The sequence below is a fragment of the Schistocerca nitens genome, chromosome 6, assembly GCF_023898315.1.
Source record: "Schistocerca nitens isolate TAMUIC-IGC-003100 chromosome 6, iqSchNite1.1, whole genome shotgun sequence".
In the NCBI taxonomy this organism is placed as follows: Eukaryota; Metazoa; Arthropoda; class Insecta; order Orthoptera; family Acrididae; genus Schistocerca; species Schistocerca nitens.
Genome location: NC_064619.1, coordinates 368,622,945 through 368,646,542, shown reverse-complemented (window position 1 = coordinate 368,646,542; position 23,598 = coordinate 368,622,945). Strand labels below are relative to the sequence as shown.

The window sequence follows — 23,598 nt, the reverse complement described above, 5'->3', positions numbered from 1 at the left end:
GGAACATAAAGCATAGTGTGACTTCAGGAGTGCCATGGTCCCGTGGTTAGCATGAGCAGCTGCGGAATGAGAGGTCCTTGGTTCAAATCTTCCCTCGGGTGAAAAGTTTTCTTTCTTTATTTTTGCAAAGTTATGATCTGCCCGTTCGTTCACTGACGTCTCTGTTCACTGTAATAAGTTTAGTGTCTGTGTTTTGCGACCGCACCGCAAAACCGTACGATTAGTCGACGAAAGGCCGTGCCTCTCCAATGGGAACCGAAAACATTTGAGGGCAAGGTCATAGGTCAACCGATTCCTCCACAGGAAAACACATCTGAGATATTCTATACGACACTGGTGACGGCATGTGCATCACATGACAGGAATATGTTGTCGACCCACCTAACTTGTACGCTTGGAGAATGGCTAAAAAGATTCTTCTACCTTGCCCGATTTAGGTTTTCTTGTATATGTGATAATCACTCCCAAAAAAGTGATGAAAACATAAGCGTTTGTCACATAAACTGAAAATAAAAAGTTAAAATTTTCATCCGAGGGAAGGCTTGAACCAAGGACCTCTTGTTCCGCAGATGCTCATGCTAACCACGGGACCATGGCACTCGTGCTCATGCCCTTTCCTTCATGTTGCCTATCTTGCACATGGACTACTCAGTTTGTATATGTTGCCTGTTTTTTCATAGTTCCACACAACTTCTTCCTGTTTTCTCGATTGATCTGTGTTCAGGTTTTCAAGGCCTATCCACTGTGCCAACTTATAACTAAATCTGAGGGGGGTGCGATGGGGAGGTTCCCTTGTCAGTACCCCATTATCAACATAATCGGACCTAACACAACAGAAGGATCCAGTTAGAAAACAAATCTGCAAACTTCACCATCAAAGTTTACTATTTCCCCATCTGTTTTGTCTCACTTTGTCTGATGTAATTTCTAGGTTATATACTAACATCAGCCTTGAGGAAAAAGTCAAGATAAATTCAACATAAAACAACGATTTACCAATATTAATAAACTGTTATATTTTTATACAGGAATAGGGAAAAAATGGCAAATTTCATGACATTTCAAGTTTTATCCCTGGCATAATCTTTCTGGGATTGCGCCATTAAGGAAGCAATACATATTCGTACAGCTGATAATCTCATCAACAGGAATATGAGATTTCAATTGAGCACAGCCTGGAACCCTGCACTGGCTGCTATTAAATCACGATGCAAAAATCAATAGTTTTTGATAACAGACCCATCTTAACATTGGTCTAGTATGGTCTTTGGTGAGTAACGTCTGGCCGCACTGTTAGTAAACGCAGCGTACAGTGCACACACAGGAGAGCCGCTCTGCAATTTCCGGCAGAGGGCATTTGAATATAGCACCATCTATCTGCAAATCATTTGTGCATGTGTGATTTCCGTGCCTGCGCATACTCCGTGCGCATGTTCTAGAAACGGGAAGTCGACATGCGGATACCGTCAGTTGTACCTAGTCACCAGCAAGGTTGAACCACCTGAAGATGTTGGACAGTTGCTCCGAGGAAATATCATGGAATTTGCACAATATGATCTGGCGGCAAAGCCGTGAAGACTATTTACAACATATTCACTGGGAAAGTGTGAAGAGTCACAACTTATTAATACTTTAAAGCAACTTACAGAACAGGTACGCTGGTGTTGCCAATTGACATCATACAACTGCCATGCATGAACCACATTGAAATAAAACTTTTAAAGAGATGATAGACAACAACATACAGACACATCTTCAGTGTGGAGCAATCAATGGCTATTGACAATGACAATGGGCAGTTTATCCAGAGCCAACATTACAGGCCAGTAATGCAATATGATTTAAGTAAACTACAACATGAGAATGGTTCTGTCAATTCTGTGCATTTGCTGCAAACTGTTGTTTCTTGAAACATGCACACATTTGCAGATATCGAATATGGGCATAGGAGTTAAGTGTGTGTTTTCTGTGGGATTTGGAGGTTACAACAGTGGCTATAATAATATAGCTAGCTAAGTATTCCCTGGTAAGAAAACACCTCAGTTCAAAATTTGTTATAACCGTTAGGGCAGCCATTTGTAATTACCGCCTTGTGTAGGTCAGAACATCAAACATTTGTTGTACAGGCATACTTAAGCCTTTCACAGGCAGTGGAAAACATGCTTGCCACTTCAAGTAATCCGCTCCTGGTCCCGTGGGATATGTTCTTCCCACCTCTTTATGGCGCTGTCATCTAGCGAAAAGCACAGGGGGGGGGGAACCACTTCCAATTATAAGTTCCTGCCGTTAAAGCAGTCTGATCTCTTAGAGGCATTGTGTCGCTGAGTGTCTGCCTGTAGAGGAGCTTTTGACTCACTGTTATCACGATGTTTTGTGAGTTTCTTCTCACTGCTTCAGTCTAAGGTAAATACTTATATCTTTTGTTGTATTATCTCATTACTTGGTGTTTTCTGAATGTTGTAAAATGTGTTTTATTTTCATTACTCGTTGACATCACTTGAATGTTCGATCTTGTTGGTGGGAAGTATATTTCCCACCGCCTTTTTGGTAGATTTTTTTTTTCAAGAGTCTAAAATAAATGTTTCTCTGTTTTGATACAATTATTTGAGAATTTTGACCCAGTACACTTCAGAAATAATACACAGATCAGTGTATTATCAAAGAATGTCTCATTATCATACCAAACCACACGCTTGCTTACATTGAATCTGCCACAGTATTGTTTTACCCCTTCCATCCTCTATCTTTTGCATTCCTTTGCTTTCAGATGGCTCATGCATTAGATCTCAGCAATCATAAACATGTTGAAGTAGTTTATATATATTATTTTTGTTGCCTGATGAAAGAGATTCATACTGAAGGAGATCAAGGTGCTATCTATGAACTGAATGTTTTAGATGACACTTTCATAGGTGATTCAAGTCATGTTTCTGTGGAGCAAGATGTTTTTGTTGGTGTACTTGACACTGAATAATTTGTGCTTCCTACAAATGTCAATATCAATACACTGGACAGTGGAAGTGGAAGTGAATGTGAAGAAGAATGGAATGGAGACTGTTCTTTCTTTGACAATGTGAAGAACAACTTTCAAGCAAAAAGGGAGGGGAAACCAAAATTTCCATTTAGTGCCAGCGATCGAGACTCAGTTATTTTTGTAAGTTCTTTGATGATGTTATTCTCACTCTGATTGTAAATGAAACAAACCTGAACGCAAAACAAAATCATGGTAGCAGAAACCCATCAAAAACCTGGGTAGACACAACAATTCAAGAAATGAAAGCTTTTATAGTATGCTTTATTATAATGGGCATTCACCAACTTTCTGCTCCCTCTAATTTTTGGAGCCCGGACCCTATACAAAAAGTAGATGCAATCACTAATGTTAAGACAAGCAAAAGATTTTAAAAGGTTGCAGAGAATATTCATTGCAAGAACAATGAAACTGCAAAACCTAGAAATCTTCAGAACATGACAAATTGCATACACTACGGCTACTGATAGAAAGACTTTTGCAGAAATGTAAGAACAATTATGAGCCATCATTTATGTCAGTAGATGAATCGATGATTCCCTTCAAACGAAGATCATCAAAGAAGCAATATATGTCAATGAAGCCAGTGAAACGAGGCTATAAAGTGTGGTGCTTGTCAGATTCGCTCAATGGATATGTAATGAACTTTGATGTTTACAGAGGCAAGTGTAAAACAAATAGTAATATGACATTGGGTGAAAGGGCTGTGTTAGATCTAACAAAGAAAATACCAAATAAAAATAATATTCTTGCTTTAGATAGATTCTTCACCACAGTGAAATTGATGGCAGTACTTTTCAAGAAGGGTGTGTAAGCTTGTGGACTGTCAAGACAAAGAGAAAAGATTTACCCAAAATTAAGAAGGAGAACATCAAATTGGGGAGAGGTGAGATCCAGTTTGATACGAGAGGAGCCATTTATGCTGTTAAGTGGATGGCTACCTGTCCAGTCACTTTCTTGTAATTTATTCAAGACCCAAGAATAACAACAGTGGCGAAGAGAAAAGACAAATTTGGACCTAGTACAGAGATTCCATGTCCTGAAGTTGTGGCAGAATACAATAAAATAATGGGCGGAGTAGATAAATTTGACCAACTATGAGGAAGTATACTCTTGGCAGACGCTCTGTGAAATGGTGGCTCACAATATTTTATTTCCTAGTGGATGTTGCCAAAGTAAACAGTTTTTTTACTATGGAAAATAAGTAAAAGAGAAGGTTGACAGCATGATCAGCTGACATACAGAATCCTTCTAGCCAGGCAACTGATTGCTGGCTTCTCATCCCGGAAAAGACAAGGCCAGAAATCTGTTTTTCTGGCACAAAAAGTCAAAGTACCTGATGATGTTCGTCTTGCGGCTGTGGGAGAACACACCAACCTATTTTAGGAGAAACCTACAGCAGGTGCTGTTATTGTAGTACCAAAGCAGCAGAAAACACACATGTTGTGTTTCTACATACTGTCAAATACCACTTTGTATTGACCCATGTTTTAGAAATTTCATGGCAAATAATTGTGAACAGTAATTGGAACAAAAAAGTAAATTTTTCAAATTAATACGAGATATATTACAAATTTTTCTTTTATTTTTTAACTCCAAAGAAGGGCCATGGGAAGAATACTTCCCACTTCATTGTATGGACCCCCTTTAACAAATGCAGCAAATCTGACATTTTATACGGTTAATATATATATCTATTAATTACTAACTGCTTTCCACTTATTAAAAATAATTCCACAGTAATTATTCCCACAAATGGGTTAAAAAAATAATGAGTCTCCCATCACAGCTCAGTTACTCTTTCATCATCGTTTCAAGTTGAAATGTTATGATAAAGTCTGAAATCATCAGACAATTGTACAGTGGGTGCAATAATTCAGCACTAAAGCATCCTGAGCAAAGAAGAAAAGTCCCACAGCACACTGCACAGTGAGTAGAGGAGACACATCACGTACCCATCCAAAGTCCACATTGTTCTGCTGCCAGACATGCCTTGGTGCTAACAATGTCAGATCATTCCCTACAGATCCATCCATGATAACCTTCATTTCCACCCATACAAACTGCACATCACACAGGAACTAAACAAACGAAGACAAAGTTGTTCGATTAACCTTCACCTTTTGCTTCCTGAAACAAATCAGCCTACCTGCAGATGCGAAACATCATACTGAAGTTTGATGAGGCTCATTTTCACCTAGGTAGCAGTGTAAACAAACAGAATTGCAGGCACTAGGCACCGCAGCCAGGGTAACCCTAGTCAGCTGCATGAAAAACCCCTGCGCTGTAAACATATGACTGTGTCGTGTTGTGTGGCTTCGTTTAGCATCATCGGTCCATATTTTATTGAGGAGCTTCATAATAGATGTGTAGTAACAGTTACTAGAAACAGCTGTGTCCAAATGATAAATAACTTGCCCCTTCTTAGCTGGAACAGCAATGTTTTGTTCCAACAGGACTGGACAACAGCTCATACAGCCTGCCAATCCTTGAATATCTTACAACATCATTTTCCTGGTCAAGAGATTTCCCGATTTGCAGGCATTCACTGGCCACTATAGTTAAAAAGTGAAGTGTATGACTACACATCCTCATACTGTGGTTGAACTTAAAATTCCTTGCAGTTGTGGAGGAGATCTCACTGAACATGCTGAATTGGGTGATGGAGTGTACCATTCGCCACCTGGAGGAATGCATGGAACATGATGGCGATCATCAATATGGTGTTACATTCAGAATGAAGTATATGATGTGTAATGGCATGTATTTTTCTTTGATTTCTTCTTATGTTTTAATAATTTGTTTTGAAATGTTATGATGTTCTATCCTTTTTATATCCTACTATTTGTTCTGCTAGAACCTGTATATGTAAATGAATGTGAGCATTTTGCACTTAGCCAATTTTGTGATGTTTCTACGCTAGCTTGCCAAAGAACATCAGATTACCCCACTCAAAGCAAAAATGGTAGAGGACTTTTCTGCCTGAGGCGGCTAACAATGCAAATTTGTGTATGGCAATTATAGTTCAAATCAGTATGATTTACAAATACTTGAACTATCCTGACAAGTTTTGCTAAATTTATGAACAGTTAACTCTGCTATCCCAAGGAAGTCTTTAATCTGAATACTGGCAGCTATATTGAAGAGTGTCCCTAATTTATGTTAAATATCTCGTCCTGGTCTTTGTTCCTGGTTTAACCATACGCCATCATGAATGAAGTTGGAAAGGAGAGCAGATCAACATTGAATGTCCCACCACTGACAGTTCCGTTTTCGTTACATGTAAGTCTTATGTAATGACTTTATAGTACATTGAAAGAGCCTGCTTTTTAGTGTAAAGAGCCTACAGAAATAAGAATGACAGAGTGGGAGTCAAATATGGTAATAGATATACAATCTCCTACAGGTCCAGCAATACTGTTGGAAAAGATTTAATGAAATTTTAAATGAGACTTCGAGAACAATTAGAAAATCAGCTGGCACTGAAAGACTTTTTAGGTCAAAATACACTCTTTTTGGTAAAAGTGCCATTTTATGCCTATTTATTTTGTCCGTACTTTTCTAGGAAACAGATTCCATCCAGCAGAATCTGAAAAATACCTGTACGACTGCATCTCTCTTCACTGAACTCTAAATGTTTTCCAGCCAAAAATTACTTTAGAAGTGGGAACGGAGTGAATGAGGGTGAATGGAACAGACATTTTAAAGTTGTATTTCACATGCCTCAGTTTCCTCACTGTGATAGTATCTTTAGAGGCAATTCCATTGTATCAATAATTTTATCTTGCGAGTTAAGCATTTATTGTGTATTTTTTCAGCAAGGCAGTGAACATGATGTTTGCTAGTTACTGTTTTAATGTTTGAAATCAATGCAAACAATCGCCAATCCTTACAAGGAAAATACTAATTGTAAACTGCCCACTAGATGTCACCATCTTCCAACCACTGGTTTCGTAGCTGTATACATTTTAGTACCTTAAGTAAGAAAGTTTCCTGTCTCAATGAAATCGAAACAGAGGAGGGGCTTTTGTTGGTCTGCATGTATGCAAACTTATCAAGGATGGATATCTCACTTAAGTTCTTACAGGCAGTGAGAATTTAGCATGTAATTACTTTGTTCAAGTGTCCGTTAACTTCCTTGAAGTACAAATTCAGATAACTATAAAGATTTGATGAAGAATAAAATCTGTAGGGATATAAGATAAAACATTTTCAATTTGATTTCATCCTTAAAATGTGGCCATTTTAAGTGAACTCTTCTGATGAGTAATTTCAAAGATGATACAATTTACCATGGGAAGTTAAATGGGTTGATGTTCATTTATTGCTAGACACTCGTCATCACAAATGTTATACAAATTACAGCAGGATGGTTGTGCACTCAGTGAAAATCTACGAAGAGAAAAGAAGCCAAGTGCACCAATAAACATCTAAGGACAATACTACAACGCTGAAATAGGTAAACGTTACATCTAAATATTGTACTTAGCATTTTATTTACGTTTTCAGCCAACTGGCCATGTGAAGCAATCTCACAGGGGGGATCTGGGCAGCAAAAGAGACTGTTGAAGTTATGACATGAATCTTGGATAGGCTTACACAAAGTTTTATAGAAAACAATAATTTATAAATACATATATTTCTTTCTGTCTTTGCTATAGGTATTGTTACTTGCTACATAAATTTAATATCAAGATAGAGAGAAAGAGAGGCTCATCTAGTCTCAGACTATCCCATACTCACAGGTTTGCAATCAGCTGGCCACGTTGGCAACTGAGTGCGGGGATATATCACAGTAAACCAAGTTATTGCTTCATCACGTTGTTTGCCTCCATCTGCTGAAGTTACTTTAAGTAACTCACGTGGTGTATGAGTTGGAAAAAGGCACCATCTATAATAATACACAAAAAACAATTCATGCTCATGAAAGAATAGCTCTAACAGGGATAAGGAATTCAAAGTATACAATATGTATAAAAATTTGTACAGAATGTTTAACTTTCAATGTGGAAAATAACAGAAAGATTAAAAAATGCAAGTAAGCAGCCAATATAAAATACGAGGAGTGTTTTTTAAGTAAGTGCCATTTTGCCACACTGCAGTGCTGCGGTAGGCGTTCTGCGCATGCGCTCTGGGTACCTACATCTGTTGTCTATGCACTGACGCCATTACAGTCTGATTCTTCCTTATTTACGTTGTGTACTGGGTGTTTAAGATGCCTCCGATAATCGTGAGTCCTGCTGACTGTGAAGTACGGGCTGTTATAAGATTTCTTAGTGCTAGAGGTCTAAAAATGATCGATATTCATTGTTGGATGACTTTCTTAATGTTTCTCGCAGTGTTTTGTATGGCATTGTGACCGAGCACTTGAATTACCGAAAATTGTGCGCACATTGGGTACTGAAAATGTTGATGGATGTGCACAAAACCAAACGTTTAGACATTGCATTGACTTTCCTTGAGCGGTACCACAATGACATTGATGATTTCTTAAGCCAAATTGTTATGGGCGATGAAACATGGGTGGCCTATGTCACACCAGAATCAAAGCAACAGTCCATGGAATGGTGGCATTCAGATTCACCCAGAAAATTGAAGGTTAAGCAAACAATTTTTGCCCGGAAAATCATGTGCACAGTTTTTTGGGACAGAAAAGGAGTATTGCTTGTGGAATTTCTGCCTTGTAATGAGACAATCAATGCAGCAGCTCATTGTAAGACATTGCACAATCTGCGCCGTTCAATTCAGGACAAAAGACATGGCAAGTTGAGCAAGGGCATTTTTTTGCTGCAAGACAATGCCCGTCCGCATGTGGCGAATCAGACCAAAGATCTCAGCACATCTTTTCGATGGGAAACTCTAGATCATTCCCCGTACAGCCTCGATCTTGCGCCCAGTGACTACCATCTGTTCCTGCACTTGAAGAAACAGCTGGGAGGTCAGTGTCTTCAAGATGATGAAGTCAAAACAGTGGTGATGCAGTGGTTAACAAGTCAGGCGGCAGATTTCTATGAGGAGGGTATTCAAAAACTGGTACAGCGTTATGACAAGTGCCTCAATATTGACGGAAATTATGTAGAAAAGTAGATTAAGGTACAGGCTTTCATGTAAAAATAAAATTACTGTGATATCTTAGCAAGTCTTTTTTAAATTTCAAAACGGTACTTACTCAAAAAACACGCCGCGTAACTCACCATGTAACTCAGGTGTTGAAAGGTTGATAAACACACAAACAAAACAATAGAAAACATTGCTAAAGCTTTCAAACAAAGTACTATTTCAGAGCAAGAGTGCACCCGCCCCCCCTTTTTCACACACACACACACACACACACACACACACACACACACTACATTGCATTGTACTGTGGCTGTGTCAGATGGAATGGGTGAGGGGAAGGAGGAAAGGGGAGAGGAGGGAAGGTTGGAGGGTAGAGTGGCCGATGGCTGGGATGACCAGCCAGGAAGTGGATGGGAGAGGAGTGTGGCACCAGTATACATTTTTGGTGCTTGCAGGAGAAGCTGCGTGTGTTCCACGATAAAGGTAATGCCCAGTACCCTGAAAGACTTACTAAGACATAATGCTCCAAATCTAGTTTGCAAATAGGTCTCCTGCACAACTTCCGGGACTCATACTTGGGACCTTTGCCTTTCATGGAAAAGTGCTCAACTGTTTAATCCCGCATGACCCACCCTCACAGCTTTACTTCTCCCAGGTACATCACCTACTTTGCGAACGTCACAGAAGTTCTCCTACATACCTTGGAGGCTTGCAGACCAAGCATTCCTTGAAGAAAGGAATGCTTGCCTGTGAAAGGCAAATGTCCCAGATTCACATTTCGGTCTGGCACATAGTCTTAACCTGCCAGAAAGTTTAAAACCAGTGCATCTCCCCTGCAGACAAAAAATTCATTCTGGAGATCTCCTGCAGCATTTCCACATATGAACCTGAACCTTCAACCACCCCTAAAAATCAGGTGCAAAGCGGCAACCTCTTCATTGCTCCGCATGGCAAATAGCTTAACAACATCCTTAGCCAGGACTTTGACTATCTATTGTTGTACCTGGACATGAACATTTAACCCACAATCCTTCCCACCTCTTCCAAAGTAACTTCCACTGTCTAAACAATCGACAGAACACCCCTGTCTATTCTTATGCCACACCTCCTCCCAACCCCTTGCCCCATGGGTCATATCAGAGGATGACTTACCCTATCAGAGGTAGGACCATGTATGAAAGCAGTAAGAATCACATACCAGTAATGCTGTAACTTTTGCACAGTCATTTATGTGGACGTGACAACCAAACAACTACTCATCTCTTATGTATGGCCAGGCCACCACCAAAAACTGTGGCCAAGTATAGAGTAGATCCACCTAGTGGTGAAACACACTGTCAAGCACAAAATGCTTCACACTTCAATGTGAATGGCTGTTTCACGACTTGTATCATTTTGATCTTTGACCAATACAAGCTTTCTCTGAATTACGTAGATTGGATTTCCCTTTAAACACATTCTTTGATCCCATAATCTCACTACCTTCAACATTTGCAAGTCATTTCCCAAAATGCACCTCCACTTGTATTCCCATGCCACCAATTTCACTCATACTACAGTCCCACTCCCCTTATGAATCCATTATTCCACTTCACTGTGTGATACAAGCAATTCCCACGTCCTCTCCTGACCATTTACTCCAAATTATAGATATTTAATTTTTACATTAAATGTTCACAAAAGGCATTGAGTCAAAAATAAAAATAAAATAAAAAACTAGCAGTTTAACCACTATCAGTATAGTTTACAAAATAATACTTCCACAATGGGAAAAATTCACTGAGACAGAAATTCTACCAGCATCTGGGAATACTGTTGTAGACTGTTTACATTAATTGCTTTCAGCACACTTGTTACTATTAATAAAAATTTATTCAATTATTTTACATTATTAATTGTAAACAGAAACGAGCAAAGGCCACCACACACACACACAGATGATTGATGGGAGGCACTCAGATACTTGTAAGCACGAATAATTATTACTTCAGTGGCTTTTGAAAAAGTACCATTCTTCTTCTGGTTTAAGTGCTCTCACCCCCCCCCCCCTCCCCCACATACATGGAAGTCTTCTCAAGTTTTACAAAAGTGTGGAGAAAAAACACCAATGCAGCTTAACAAAAAGAAGAACTGAAAAGGGGAAAAACTGCCATGAGTAAATGTATAACCAGTTTTCTTTAGTGCTCGAACAGTCCACAGGTGTACTGCCGGTCCATAGTGTCCAACGGGCACAATATTTCGGCGATCAGACATGTCGTCATCATCAGGTGCGCAGATGAACTGAGCTACTGAGGGTGGGCGGCCGTCCTAAATCCCCTTCCCCCGCGACGCGTTCTCTCCGCGCATCGGTGATCGCTGAGAGGCTGGTGTCTGAGTCTTTGTGGTGTCGGTGTAACTGCCTCGTCCGCCCTGGTCACTCGTTCGTTTTCTTTGCTGAGCCTCTTTTTAATTAGACTCAGTGCTGGTTCCCGTGCCTTGCTGAGGTTATAGCCGCAATCTCTGTTGACGAGTCCGTCCCTGGTACGAATTTTGATAGCTGTCCCAGTATTTAGATGTCTTTGCCAAGACCCTGGTATGTTGGTAGTCCATTTCGTGATTTTCGGACAAACAGTGCTCTGTGACTGCCGACTTGCTGGGGTACATAAGTCGAGTGTGCCTCTGATGTTCTCGGCAACAATCTTAGATGGTGGGCACTGTCTGTCCAATGTAAGTCTTCCCACAATCACAGGGAATCTGGTATATGCCGGCCTTCTGCAAACCGAGATCGTCTTTGACACTACCCAATAATGCTCATGTTTTATTGGGCAGGCAAAAGACAGTTTCTACTCGGTGTTTCCTCAATATTCGTCCTATTTTCCCCGATAGTGCACCAGCATACGGTATATACGTGGTGGCTATCTCTTCCTCCGTGACTTCGTCCATCTCCACATGCTGTACTGTAGAGGTGGGGCGGAGAGCGCGTCTGATCTGCCATTCCGAGTACCAGTTTTTCCGAAATACAGTTTTGAGGTGTTCCAGCTCATGGGGTAGACTCTCTGCGTCCGAGATGGTGCGCGCCCTTTGCACCAGTATTTTCAGTACCCCATTCCTCTGCGAAGGGTGGTGGCAGCTATTTGCATGCAAATACAGGTCGGTGTGCGTTTTCTTCCTGTATACCTCATGGCCCAGGGTGCCTTCTACTCTTCTTTTGACCATGACGTCCAGGAATGGTAAACTTCCTTCTGCTTCAGTCTCCATAGTGAATTTGATGTTCGGATGTATGGAGTTCAGGTGTGTAAGGAAGTCCAGGAGCTTGTCCCTTCCATGGGGCCATATCACGAACGTGTCATCAACATAACGTAGAAAACAAGTAGGTTTTCATTTGGATGACGCCAAAGCTTCCTCATCGAAATACTCCATATAGAAATTCGCAACCACAGGCAAAAGTGGGCTCCCCATTGCGACTCCTTCTGTTTACTCATAGTATTCTCCATTAAACAGAAAATACGTGGAGGTCAGAACGTGCCTGAAAAGGCCAGTCGTCTTCTCATCAAATTTCTGTGCAATGATCTCAACTGACTCTTGAAGAGGCACCCTGGTGAATAATGAGACGTCAAAACTCACCAGGATATCTGAGTCTTTCAGCTTGAAGTTTTTCAGACGTTTTATGAAATCCATAGAATTCCGAACATGATGAGGGCTTTTACCCACGTAAGGGCTTAGTAGTTCTGACAGATATTTGGCCAGCAAATATGTAGGTGTCCTAATGTTGCTGACAATTGGGCGTTAACGGCATCCCTTCTTTGTGGACTCTAGGGCACTGAGTCAATTTAAAAAGAGGCTCAGCAAAGAAAACGAATGAGCAATCAGGACGGACGAGGCAGTTACACTGATGCCGCCACCACCACAGATGCCGATGCCAGCCTCTCAGCGACCGCCGACGCGCGGCCGAGGACCGCGGAGAGAATGCCTTGCAGGGGAAGGGGATTTAGGACGGCCGCCCGCCCGCCCTCAGGAGCTCAGTTCGTCAGCGCACCTGACAATGGCGACATGTCTGATTGCTGAAATATTGTGCCCGTTGGACACTACTGACCGGCAGTACACCCGTGGACTGTTCGAGCAAGAAATACGCCGAGAGAAGTTGAAGAATCACAGTTTTCTTTAGTCATTGTTAACAACAAAGGAAAAACAGTGGTTTGCAGAATATGTACACAAGAAGCAAATATACTGTGCCCTCTGAAAATGCTTTAGAAATGAAAGCTAAATGCACCTGGTAAAAAAATTATTATTTGCAGTTAGCATAAGACAGAAAAAAAACAATAAAAATTATTATAATTGCTGCTGTGAAAGACAGCTAAGCAAACAAACAAATTATTACTGGGGAAGTCTGCATCTGCGCAGACCTCTATCTACAGTGCTATACCTCACGAACAATTTGGGATATGTTAATATTTATGAAAGGAAGAAGCAACAAACCTTTTGTGACCAGATATAAGAGCATTCCAAGCAGATGTTCCAAGTGGATCAATATGAATACCAGTGCCTGATCTAGCTGGTCCCATGACAAACCAACGATAGGGAGGACGACGCTCTTCTCCAGCATGCTGGAATAAGTCGTCTTGGAAGTATTCTGGAACTTCATAGTCCTCCAGCAACCGTCGCCGACGAGGGTGCTGAAAGAATACAATTAAGTGATCCAGTTGGGTCAGACCACAATTTATTTATACTTAATGCTACGTTCTAGGAGTTTAGCCATGGCACAGAAGATTTGTATGAAATACTTGGTAAAACAGGTATGGAACTAACATATACTATAAAAGGTGAAAAAATTACAATTTGTGGCTACATAAACACCTGGTGTTTTTGTGAGGAGGGTGGAAATGACGCTTCAAACACTGAGCTCAAACACTAATCAAGCAGGACAACTGAAATCATTTGTACAGTAATGTCCTCATGAAAGATTTGGTGCTACAGTGAATACAGTAGCTCCACCTCTTGCAACACATGTGGAGCACACTTATCACATAATCAAATCCTTAGTTAATTTAGATAAAACAGATGTCTTCTTCAAACGTTTTAAATCTAATGTAAGAGTGTCATGCAATTTTACAATAACCCAATTTATATATATATATATATATATATATACATCTTTTTATCTTCTTTCTGGTACGCGAGGAAAACTTAAGTTTATGTGAATAGAACTCTTGCACTTGCCAAGGCTGTCAGCTGTAAAGTCAAAGCATAACCTATAATTTCCACCCGCCACAAGAATGAAGCTGGCAGCCATGTTTTTATCAGCACAAAGCAGATCGTAATATTCATATAAGACAATGTCTTGGAATGAACAACAGTAAGGCAATTCTATTCTGTCAAAAGTCAAGTTAATTTTTTTGATAGTGACTTGAACAGGGAAGGCTGCTGAGATTAAAATTTTACTGCCATGAAAATATCATTGGTGTCTGTAGATGTTGCTATGTGCACACTTTCAATTCTGTTGTTCTCAGTTCTGTGTTATCCTTCACATAGTTAATTATGAATAAAGTAGTCCAGTAATTACATATTGTCCCTGTATTTTCAAACCACAACCCTGAAAGGTTATGGACCAAGATCATGTGATCAGTAAAAGTGACATTTTTCAATTATACAAAGCTAAATTTGTAAGCTTAGAAGTGTGTGAATACACAAGTTCATTAACATGACAAATATACCACATATGACTGCTGCACATGGAGTTTGACTGGAAATGCTGTCATGCAATAATCACAACACATGGAGAATACAATTAGAAGCACTACTCATAAAAAAAATCATACATGGCAATGTGTATCTGGAGACATACTGCAACCCGCAGTGACTGGCAAAGACAAATGCTCACTATTGCAAAAGCTGTGTAAAGAGCGTGGCTCATGACTGACAGAAAAGTACACTTGATTTGCTCCACCAATCCCAGTGAGCTGAAGAAAGTAAAACACTGCATTACATCACATCAAGTATGGTTTAAAATAGAATCAATTATGCACCCAATGCAAAGCTGCTCAAACACCTCATGCACCATCACATTTCTTAAATGAAACCTAGTGATGATATAAATCATCACCTTACTGAATTCTTCGATGTAGTGGACGAGTTACAAGCAATGGATGTCGACATAAACAGTGATCTATTGCCAATAGTGATGCTCTACAGTCATTCAGGTAGTAATTGCAATGTTAGATGTGCTATTGAATCCCGTGACACTCAACTAGATGTTGAGCCACTAAAAGCAAAAATCTTGGAAGAACACAATGCAAGGATGCAGAAATCTAGTGAAAATGTAAGTGTTACAATGTTTGTTAAATTGGGTAAACATTTTGCGAACTAGTGAAAAAGTGCTGTGAGTGACAGTGACAAATTGGAACAAAAATCAAAGCAAAACCAAAGTAGTAAAATCAACATAAAATTGCAGCTTTTGTAACAAGAAAGGACACAATGAAGATGTGTGTTTTTTTCAAGAAGAAACTATGTGAGAGTTGAGAACAAAGTCGACAAAGCTCATTGTTGTTTCTCTATGAATGAGTCTGCTCTGAAGTTTATGAATCTAATATTTTTTTGTGTGTAGACAGTGCATGCACATCACACATGTGCAACAATCCAAAAGTGTTTATACATGCGACAGAAATGCAAGAGGATTTAATGCTTGCAGACAACAGTACTACGCAAGTAACACCTAAAGGTGACATATACTTCCCAATTGCAGCAAATGACACCAACTCTATAATGCTGAAAAACACTTTATTATGTGCCAAAACTCTGCACAAATCTCCTTTCAGGATCAAAAGTTGTGGAAAACAACCAGATATCGACATTTGAGAAAAATCATGCATTTATATGAAATACTAATGGTAAAGTCAAAGCGATTGCAAAATGAGCGCGTAGCTGGTTTTATTTACCAGAAAATGATCCAAAGATGTGGATCGTTGCTGAGCCAAAAGTTACGAAAAGCAAGAAGCACGATTAGACCACTTGAATTTGTGAGATATGATCAAAATGCTCAAAAACAAATATGCAATAGGTTTCAAGTTCAGTGATGCCAATCTCACCAGAAGCTCTATATTTATTTAAGGAAAAATCACAGACATTCCGTTGTGGAGTTAATTGTCTCTAATGTCTGTGGGCCAATGAAAGAAATTTGCAAGGTGGTTTTTTGAACACATTCTCAGGTCTAATACAATAAATTTCATTGAGATGGAAAAGCTTCTGTTCACAAATCATCACAGATTTAGAAAGCATTGCTCTGGTGAAACTCAGCTTGCCCTTCTATCCTAAAAATCATGGATGGAGGGCAACAGGCAGATTCCATATTCCTAAATATCTGGAAAGAATTTGATACAGTGGGCCACTGCTGGCTGTTGATGAAGGTCCAAGCATACGGATTACGTTTCCAGATATCTTAGTAGCTCGAGGACTTTTTAAGTGATAGAACCCAGTAAATTGTCCTCAGCAGCGACTTTTAATCAGAGACAAGGCTATTGTCAGGGGTGTCCGGTAAGCATACATAAATGATTTGGCAGACAGGGTGGGCAGCAATCTGAGATTGTTTGGCTGATGATGCTGTGGTGTATGGTAAGGTGTCAAAGTTGAATGACTGTACGAGGATACAAGATGACTCAATCAAAATTTCTAGTTTGTGTAGAAAAATGTATGTTACTGCAGATAAGTAGGAAAAACAATTCGATAATGTTCAAATACAGAATATTTAGGCGTAACATTGTAAAGCGATACAAAATGGAATGACCACATCAGGTTGGTAGTAGTGAAGGCAAATGCTCAACTTCATTTTATTGGGAGAATTTTGGGAAAGTGTAGCTCATCTATAAAAGAGATGGCATATAAATGCTGGTGCAACCCATTCTTGAGTACTGCTTGAGTGTTTGGGGTCCCCAACAGGTAGGATTAAAGGAAGACAAAAAAGCAAATCAGAGACATGCTGCTAGATTTTTTTATCAGTTGGTTCGATCAATATGCAAGTATTATAGAGATGCTTCGTAAAATCATATGGGAATCCTTGGAGGGAAGATTCTACTATTGTCACTATAATTTTGCATAAGGACCATGAAGATTAGACAAGTGACATTAGGGCCCCATATGGATGCTTGTAGACAGTTATTTTTCCCTTATTCTATTAGCAAATGGAATGGAAATAATTAGCCATACACTGTAAGGTGGCCTGCAAAGTATGTATGTAGATGTAAATGTAGACAGTGCAAGATTTTTTTTTCTTTTTCTTTTTTACCTTTGTAGATGATCACAGCAAATCTATTTTCTCTGACAAAGGAGAAGGTGCCAACAAATTTGCTGAATTCAAAAACCTAGTTGAAAATCAGGCCATTTGTAGGTTGAAATGGGTCATTATATGTTGCTCGAGCCAGGACTACCATCATTTTGGACTGAAACCATCAACATAGCTGACTACAGCCGAAATTTTTGCTCAACCAAAGGATTGTCTGACGGAACTCCATATGAAAAATGGCTGAAGAGAAAATCTGACCTATCTGATCTTCGTACATTTGGTCAAAATGTCATCCAGGATAAATCACCAAGCACAGAAAGTTTGATACTAAATGCAAAGGAGGGATTTTTGTACACTATTCTGACTGGAAGACTATTGTGAGTGGGTACCAAGAGATCATAGGATTCACACGTCAAGAGATGTGAGGTTCCTTGATCATGACAGTTTTGAGCCCGAACAAACTTATGAAGAAGAACCAGATCATCACCAAAGAGAGGGCATCGCAATATAAATTCAGGGCCAGGAGATTTCATTGGTGACAAAAACACTGAATCAGAATCAGTGCTAGACAATGAAAAATTCTATGGTTTGAAGAAATACTTATTGTGCCTGTGAGCAATGAGTTCAACATGACAACAAAACTTGGAGGTGGAAGATTGAAGCTAGTGCAGATATGGGAAAGGGGACGTCCAACTAAGGTATGTGGGCTTCCAATCACTTCAGGCCAAGAATTCATCCCCAATGATGACACCTGCTCAACAGTTTCTGCCGCATGTAGACTACACCTACACCTATACTCTGCAAACCACCGTGAGGTGCATGGTAGGGGGTATGTCTCATTGTACGAGTTATTAAGATTTCTTCCCGTTCCATTCATTTATGAAATGCAGGAAGAATGATTGGTTGAATGGCTCTGTGCATGCAGAAATTATTCTAACCTTATCTTCATGGCCCCTAGGTGAGCAATATGCAGGAGGATGTAGTATTTGACTAGAGTGAAATTGGTTCTTGAAACCTTGTTAACAAACTCTCTCAGGACAGTTTATGCCTATCTTCACGGGTCTTCCAGTTTAGTTCCTTCAGTATCTCTGTGACTCTCTCCCATGGATTAACAAACCTGTGACCATTTGTGCTGCCCTTCTCTGTATATGTTCAATATTCCCTGTTAGTCTTATCTGGTATGGGTCCTACACACTTGAGCAATATTCTGCAACAGGTTGCCGAAGTGGTTTGTAAGCAATCTCCTTTGTTGATGATTGATTGCACTTTCCCAGTATTCTACCAATAAACCAAAGTCTACCACCTGCTTTACTCACAACTGAACCTATCTGATCATTCCATTTCATATCCCTACAATGTGTTGGCTGATTCAAACTGACTTATTGATATTATAGTCCTGGAATACTAAGTTTCTGTGTTTTGAGAAGTGCATAATTTTACATTTATGAACATTTAAAGCAAGTTGGCAATCTCTGCACCACTTTGAAACCTTATTAAGATCTGACTCAATATTTATGCAGCTTCTTTCAAATAGTACTTCATTACAGATAACTGCATCATCTGCAAAAAGCTTGGTTTTACTATTAATATCTGCAAGATCATTAATATACAAAATGAACAGCAAGGGTCGCAACACAGTTCCCTGGGGCACACTCGAAGTTACTTCTGACAAACACTGTCCATCCAAGATAACATGTCGCATCCTCCCTACCAGAAAGTCCTTAATTCAGTCACAAATTCTACTTGATACCCCATATGATAATTATTTTGAATAAGCATAACTGTGGTACTGAGTCAAATGCTTTTTTGAAATCAAGAAATACAGCATTTACTTGATTGCCTTGATCCAAAGCTTTCAGTATGTCATGTGAGAAAAGCGCGAGTTACGTTTCACATGATCAATGTTTTTGAAATCCATGATGGTTGGCATTGAGGAGGTCATTCTGTTAAAGATACCTCATTATGTATGAGCTCAGAATATATTCTAAGATTTTATGACAAATCAATATAATGGATATTCGACGGTAGTTTTGTGAATCACTTATACTGCCCTTCTTGTATACGGGTGTGACCTGTGCCTTTTTCCAAGAATTGGGCGAGGTTTTTTGTTCAAGGGATCTACGATTGATTATACTTAGAAGCGGGGCTAACTCGGCTGTATATTCAGTATAAAATCTGACATGGATTGCATCAAGTCCTAGAGCTTTCAGTTTTATCGATTTCAGCTGTTTCTCAATACCACCGACACTAATACTTATTTCATTCATCTTTTCAGTGGTACGAGGACAAAGTTAGGGCAAATCTCCTGGGTTTTCCTTTGTAAAAAAACATTTGAAAGCAGAGTTAATCATTTCAGCTTCTGCTTTGCTATCCTCAGTTTCAGTTCCTCTCTCATTCACTAGGGCCTGGACGCTAACTTTGGTACCACTAACAGCCTTTACAAATGACCAGAATTTCTCTGAGTTCAGTAACAGATCACTAGACAATATTCTCTTATGGTAGTCATTGAAGGCATCACACATTGCTCTCTTGACAGCCAAATGCGTTTCATTCAGCATCTCTCTATCGATAGCCCTATGCTTTGTTTTACAACTATTATGCAGTATCTCTGTTTCTTTAAAATTTTCTTCACAGTGATGTATACCACAGAGGTTCCCTCCCATTATGAACTGTTCTACTGGGTACATATCTATCCTGTGCATAGTCAACTATTTTTTTTAAACTTGAGCCAGAGTTCCTCTATGTAGACTCATCAGATATTTCAGTTCATGATATTAACTTTGCAACAGAAGTCAATGTCAACAATCCATTATGTGGTTCAGATCATCAAGAGTGGTTGAAAGCTATGTATGATGAAATTAGGTCACCAGTGAAAAAATGATACAGCAGACATTGCAGACAGATATATAAAACGGTAAGTGACTGTAGGACTGTTTTGAGGAATAAATACAATAGTGATGGATATTTGCTGAGGAGAAAAGCAACATATCTGCACAAGGAGACGACTTTGGAGAAACATTCTCTCTGAGTTACAAGCAGTGAATCACTTAGATTACTCATGGTTCTCTCAGTCAAATTTGACTAGTGTGTCTCTCAATTGTGTATCACCACTGCATTTCTCAATTGCAGAACTGACACAGAAATATTCATGAGGCTCTTGGACTCGCTGGTAGAATCATTACAAAAGATGAGAGAGGCGGAGAAAGACAATCATAGCCAAGAAGGCAAGTGACATGCTCCAAATATTGGAATCTGGTGATAAAGGGTGTAAACTTAAAAAAGCCATTTATGTGCTGCACCAAGCTGGTCACCGGTAGCATGCGAAGTTGAATGCGACCATAACATCAATTCAGAGCCACGTGTCTTTTAGATATTAGAAAATGTCCAGTCTTCCTACTCGTTTATGTAGATGACATTATTTATCTTTTCAGCAGACTCCGAAAGGAGGAAACAAATGAAGAGTGAGTTCTCTGCCAGTTTGTATATTTTGCTTATTTTTTCATAGTTCCACACAACTACTTCCTGTTTTCTCGATTGATCTGTGTTCAGTTTTTCAAGGCCTATCCACTGTGCCAACTTATAACTAAATCTGAGGGGGGTGCGATGGGGAGGTTCCCTTGTAAGTACTCCATTGACGACTGGGAGCAAGTTGGGTGCAACAGCTACAAATACGGAGACCTGGAAGGAGCACCGATGTACTTGAACCAACTTATGCTATGTGGTAAATAAGCTATGTCAGTACAATAATAGCCATAATTTTGTTCCTGGCAAAAGGCTTAGATACCTCAAAGGAACCATAGACAGGGAACTGACCAACAAAAAGGATAAGGAAGGACTCTTACGTTTTGCAGATGCTGATTGGGGAATTTACAGTGTTGATAGAAAGCCATATACTTGCTACTAATTCACTTCATCAAGATTAGCAATCTCATGGTGTTCACGCAAGCCGAGCCATTGCTCTTTTTTCAACTGAAGCAGAGTACATGAGCCTCACTGAAGCAGCAATGGAAGTGATCTACCTGTCAACATTCATTCATGAAGGAGCTGGGTTTAGAGAAACAATCATACATCACCCTTTTCAATGTCAATCAGTCAGTTTTTCATTTAAAGACAAAGCACATTCATATAAAATATCACTTCATACAGCAAGCTCTACAAGAGTATCCACTGAAACTGGAATATCGTCAAACAGAAGATACAATGGCTGATGTACTAATGAAGATTCTTCCTGCATCAAAGCACAAGAAATATGTTAATGGGTTTGGACCTTGATCCTAGAATCACAAGTTTAAGATTTTATTCTCAAACTGTTTGTAAAAATTGAGGGGGCATCTTGAGATTCAAATTTTACAGTCATGTAATGTCACAGGTGTTCATAGATGTTGCTATGCACGTGCTTTCAAGTCTGTTGTCCTTAGTAAATTATGAATAAAGTAGTTAAGTAATTTTGTGCTGTGCTCATGTTTTCAAACCAAAATCCAACAAAGGCTGATGAATGAACCAGTCTGTCAGTTTCGCTGGGAAGTTTGAGGTACCAGACCTGGATTTCCATCTTTAGACAAGAATATATGTTTTTAAGTACTGATAAACCAGAAAATGTATCAAGAGATAAAACAGAGAGGGTCATGTCAGTGCATTAAATGAGATCCAATTACAAAATACAAGGACTCTGAGGACATAATATCAGTTAAAAGGCAACAAAACTATAAGAATTATGCACACAGAGTTATGCTTGTAAAAGATCTAATTTCCCATCGATGTCAAGATCCTCAGAAACAGAGATCAGCTGTGAACCAACCCAGCATTTGTTACACTTGGAAAAATAACAATTAATATCAGGTCAACTGGATGATTTTTACCTTTATGCAACAAATCACAAGCAATGGTCCAAACATTTATGATCTTCACCTTCTCTGACCTCTCTCAAAAACAGTTCTTACAGTGGTTGTATACACATTGCGATCATACATGTATTATTATCTGAATGTCCTTTGACCTCATATTGGATACTTCATCAATAAGACATAATCAACCAGAACAAAGAGTGAATATTACCACAACTACTAGAAAAAATTAATTGTTCACAAATTTGTCAGAAAATTTCGCTGTCGTACACGCATCAGAACTACAGCACACAATCCAAACAAGCAACAATATCACAATTCACTAGGTACTTAGTTATTTGAAATGTTTCATACATCAGTCAAATCATGCTGCCCTGAGGTGTAATCTTCTAGGGTAATGTTACTAAGGTCAAAAAGTATTTATTCTACAGAAGTGGGCATTATATATTATCATCTTGCAGAAGCCTCTTCACGGACCTGTGAATTCTCACATGTGCGTGCCAATACATATCTTCACAATGGTACTTATGGTTAATAACAAGAGTGAATTAGGAGAAACTGTGCTATTCAAAACCAAAAAGCAAGAAGCATAAATAGATTCCTTAAACATTACAACCATTTTTCTCACTCATCTTTCTCATTCTTTTCTCCCCCTGGGGAAGGAACCAATAATTTTGAAAGCCATGATAGTGTCTTCTATTTTTTTTCTGTTTCTATTGGCAATACTAAATATTTCTCTCCTTAAAGGCAAGTACTTGTCATCAGCCACACCTCATAATTTTATAGTTCTCTTGACAGAAATTCTGTTTCATAATTTAATAGAATTGACTCTAATGACTGTACAGAACAGATCTACGTAATGTTACATTAATGTTTTGCTTGAAGTCTTAGATAAAGTAGCACCTGAGCACTATAATAAAAGGAGCAGTGAATTTTTTTCAAAGTGAAAATTGAATAAGTAAATGAATGAATTGATGAATAATTGTATTTGATGTAATAAAAAGCTAAAGCAATAAATAAGAAAAGCTTCCTAAGTTGGAATAACTTTTCAGAATTCTGTTTGAAATTCCATCAACCTCACATGAGCTTTTAGTTTTTAGAATTTTTGTAATTATATTAATTTCTGTGATACATTAATCTCAGTGAGGAATGTTAGTGCTACTTCTAGCTGCTTGAAGTGTTGTGGAATGATATTTTTAATATATTATCTTGCTTTTTCAACTGAACCATTTAATTCATAAAGATGACATACTGAATTGCAGATAGGTATGATGAAAAGACTGCTACATATCAGCCAAAGCCTTCTTCAGAAAAGAGAAATGCACACACATTCACACAAGCAAACATAACTCACACACACAACCCTTGTCTCTGTCCAGACTGCAGTCAGGCCGGAATGGCTGCAGGTAGCA

General features: G+C 39.1%; 1 protein-coding gene across 1 annotated transcript in view; it reads right to left on the bottom strand.

Moving 5' to 3' along the window:
• LOC126262571 (bifunctional arginine demethylase and lysyl-hydroxylase JMJD6) overlaps positions 1–23,598 on the bottom strand; it is a 128,510-nt gene that overhangs the window by 44,824 nt on the left and 60,088 nt on the right. Inside the window, exons 4-5 of the mRNA XM_049959283.1 lie at positions 13,547–13,743; positions 7,775–7,922 (exon numbers count right to left, since the gene is read on the bottom strand). Coding sequence (XP_049815240.1) covers positions 7,775–7,922; positions 13,547–13,743 — 345 coding nt within the window. The remainder of the gene's footprint in view (positions 1–7,774; positions 7,923–13,546; positions 13,744–23,598) is intronic.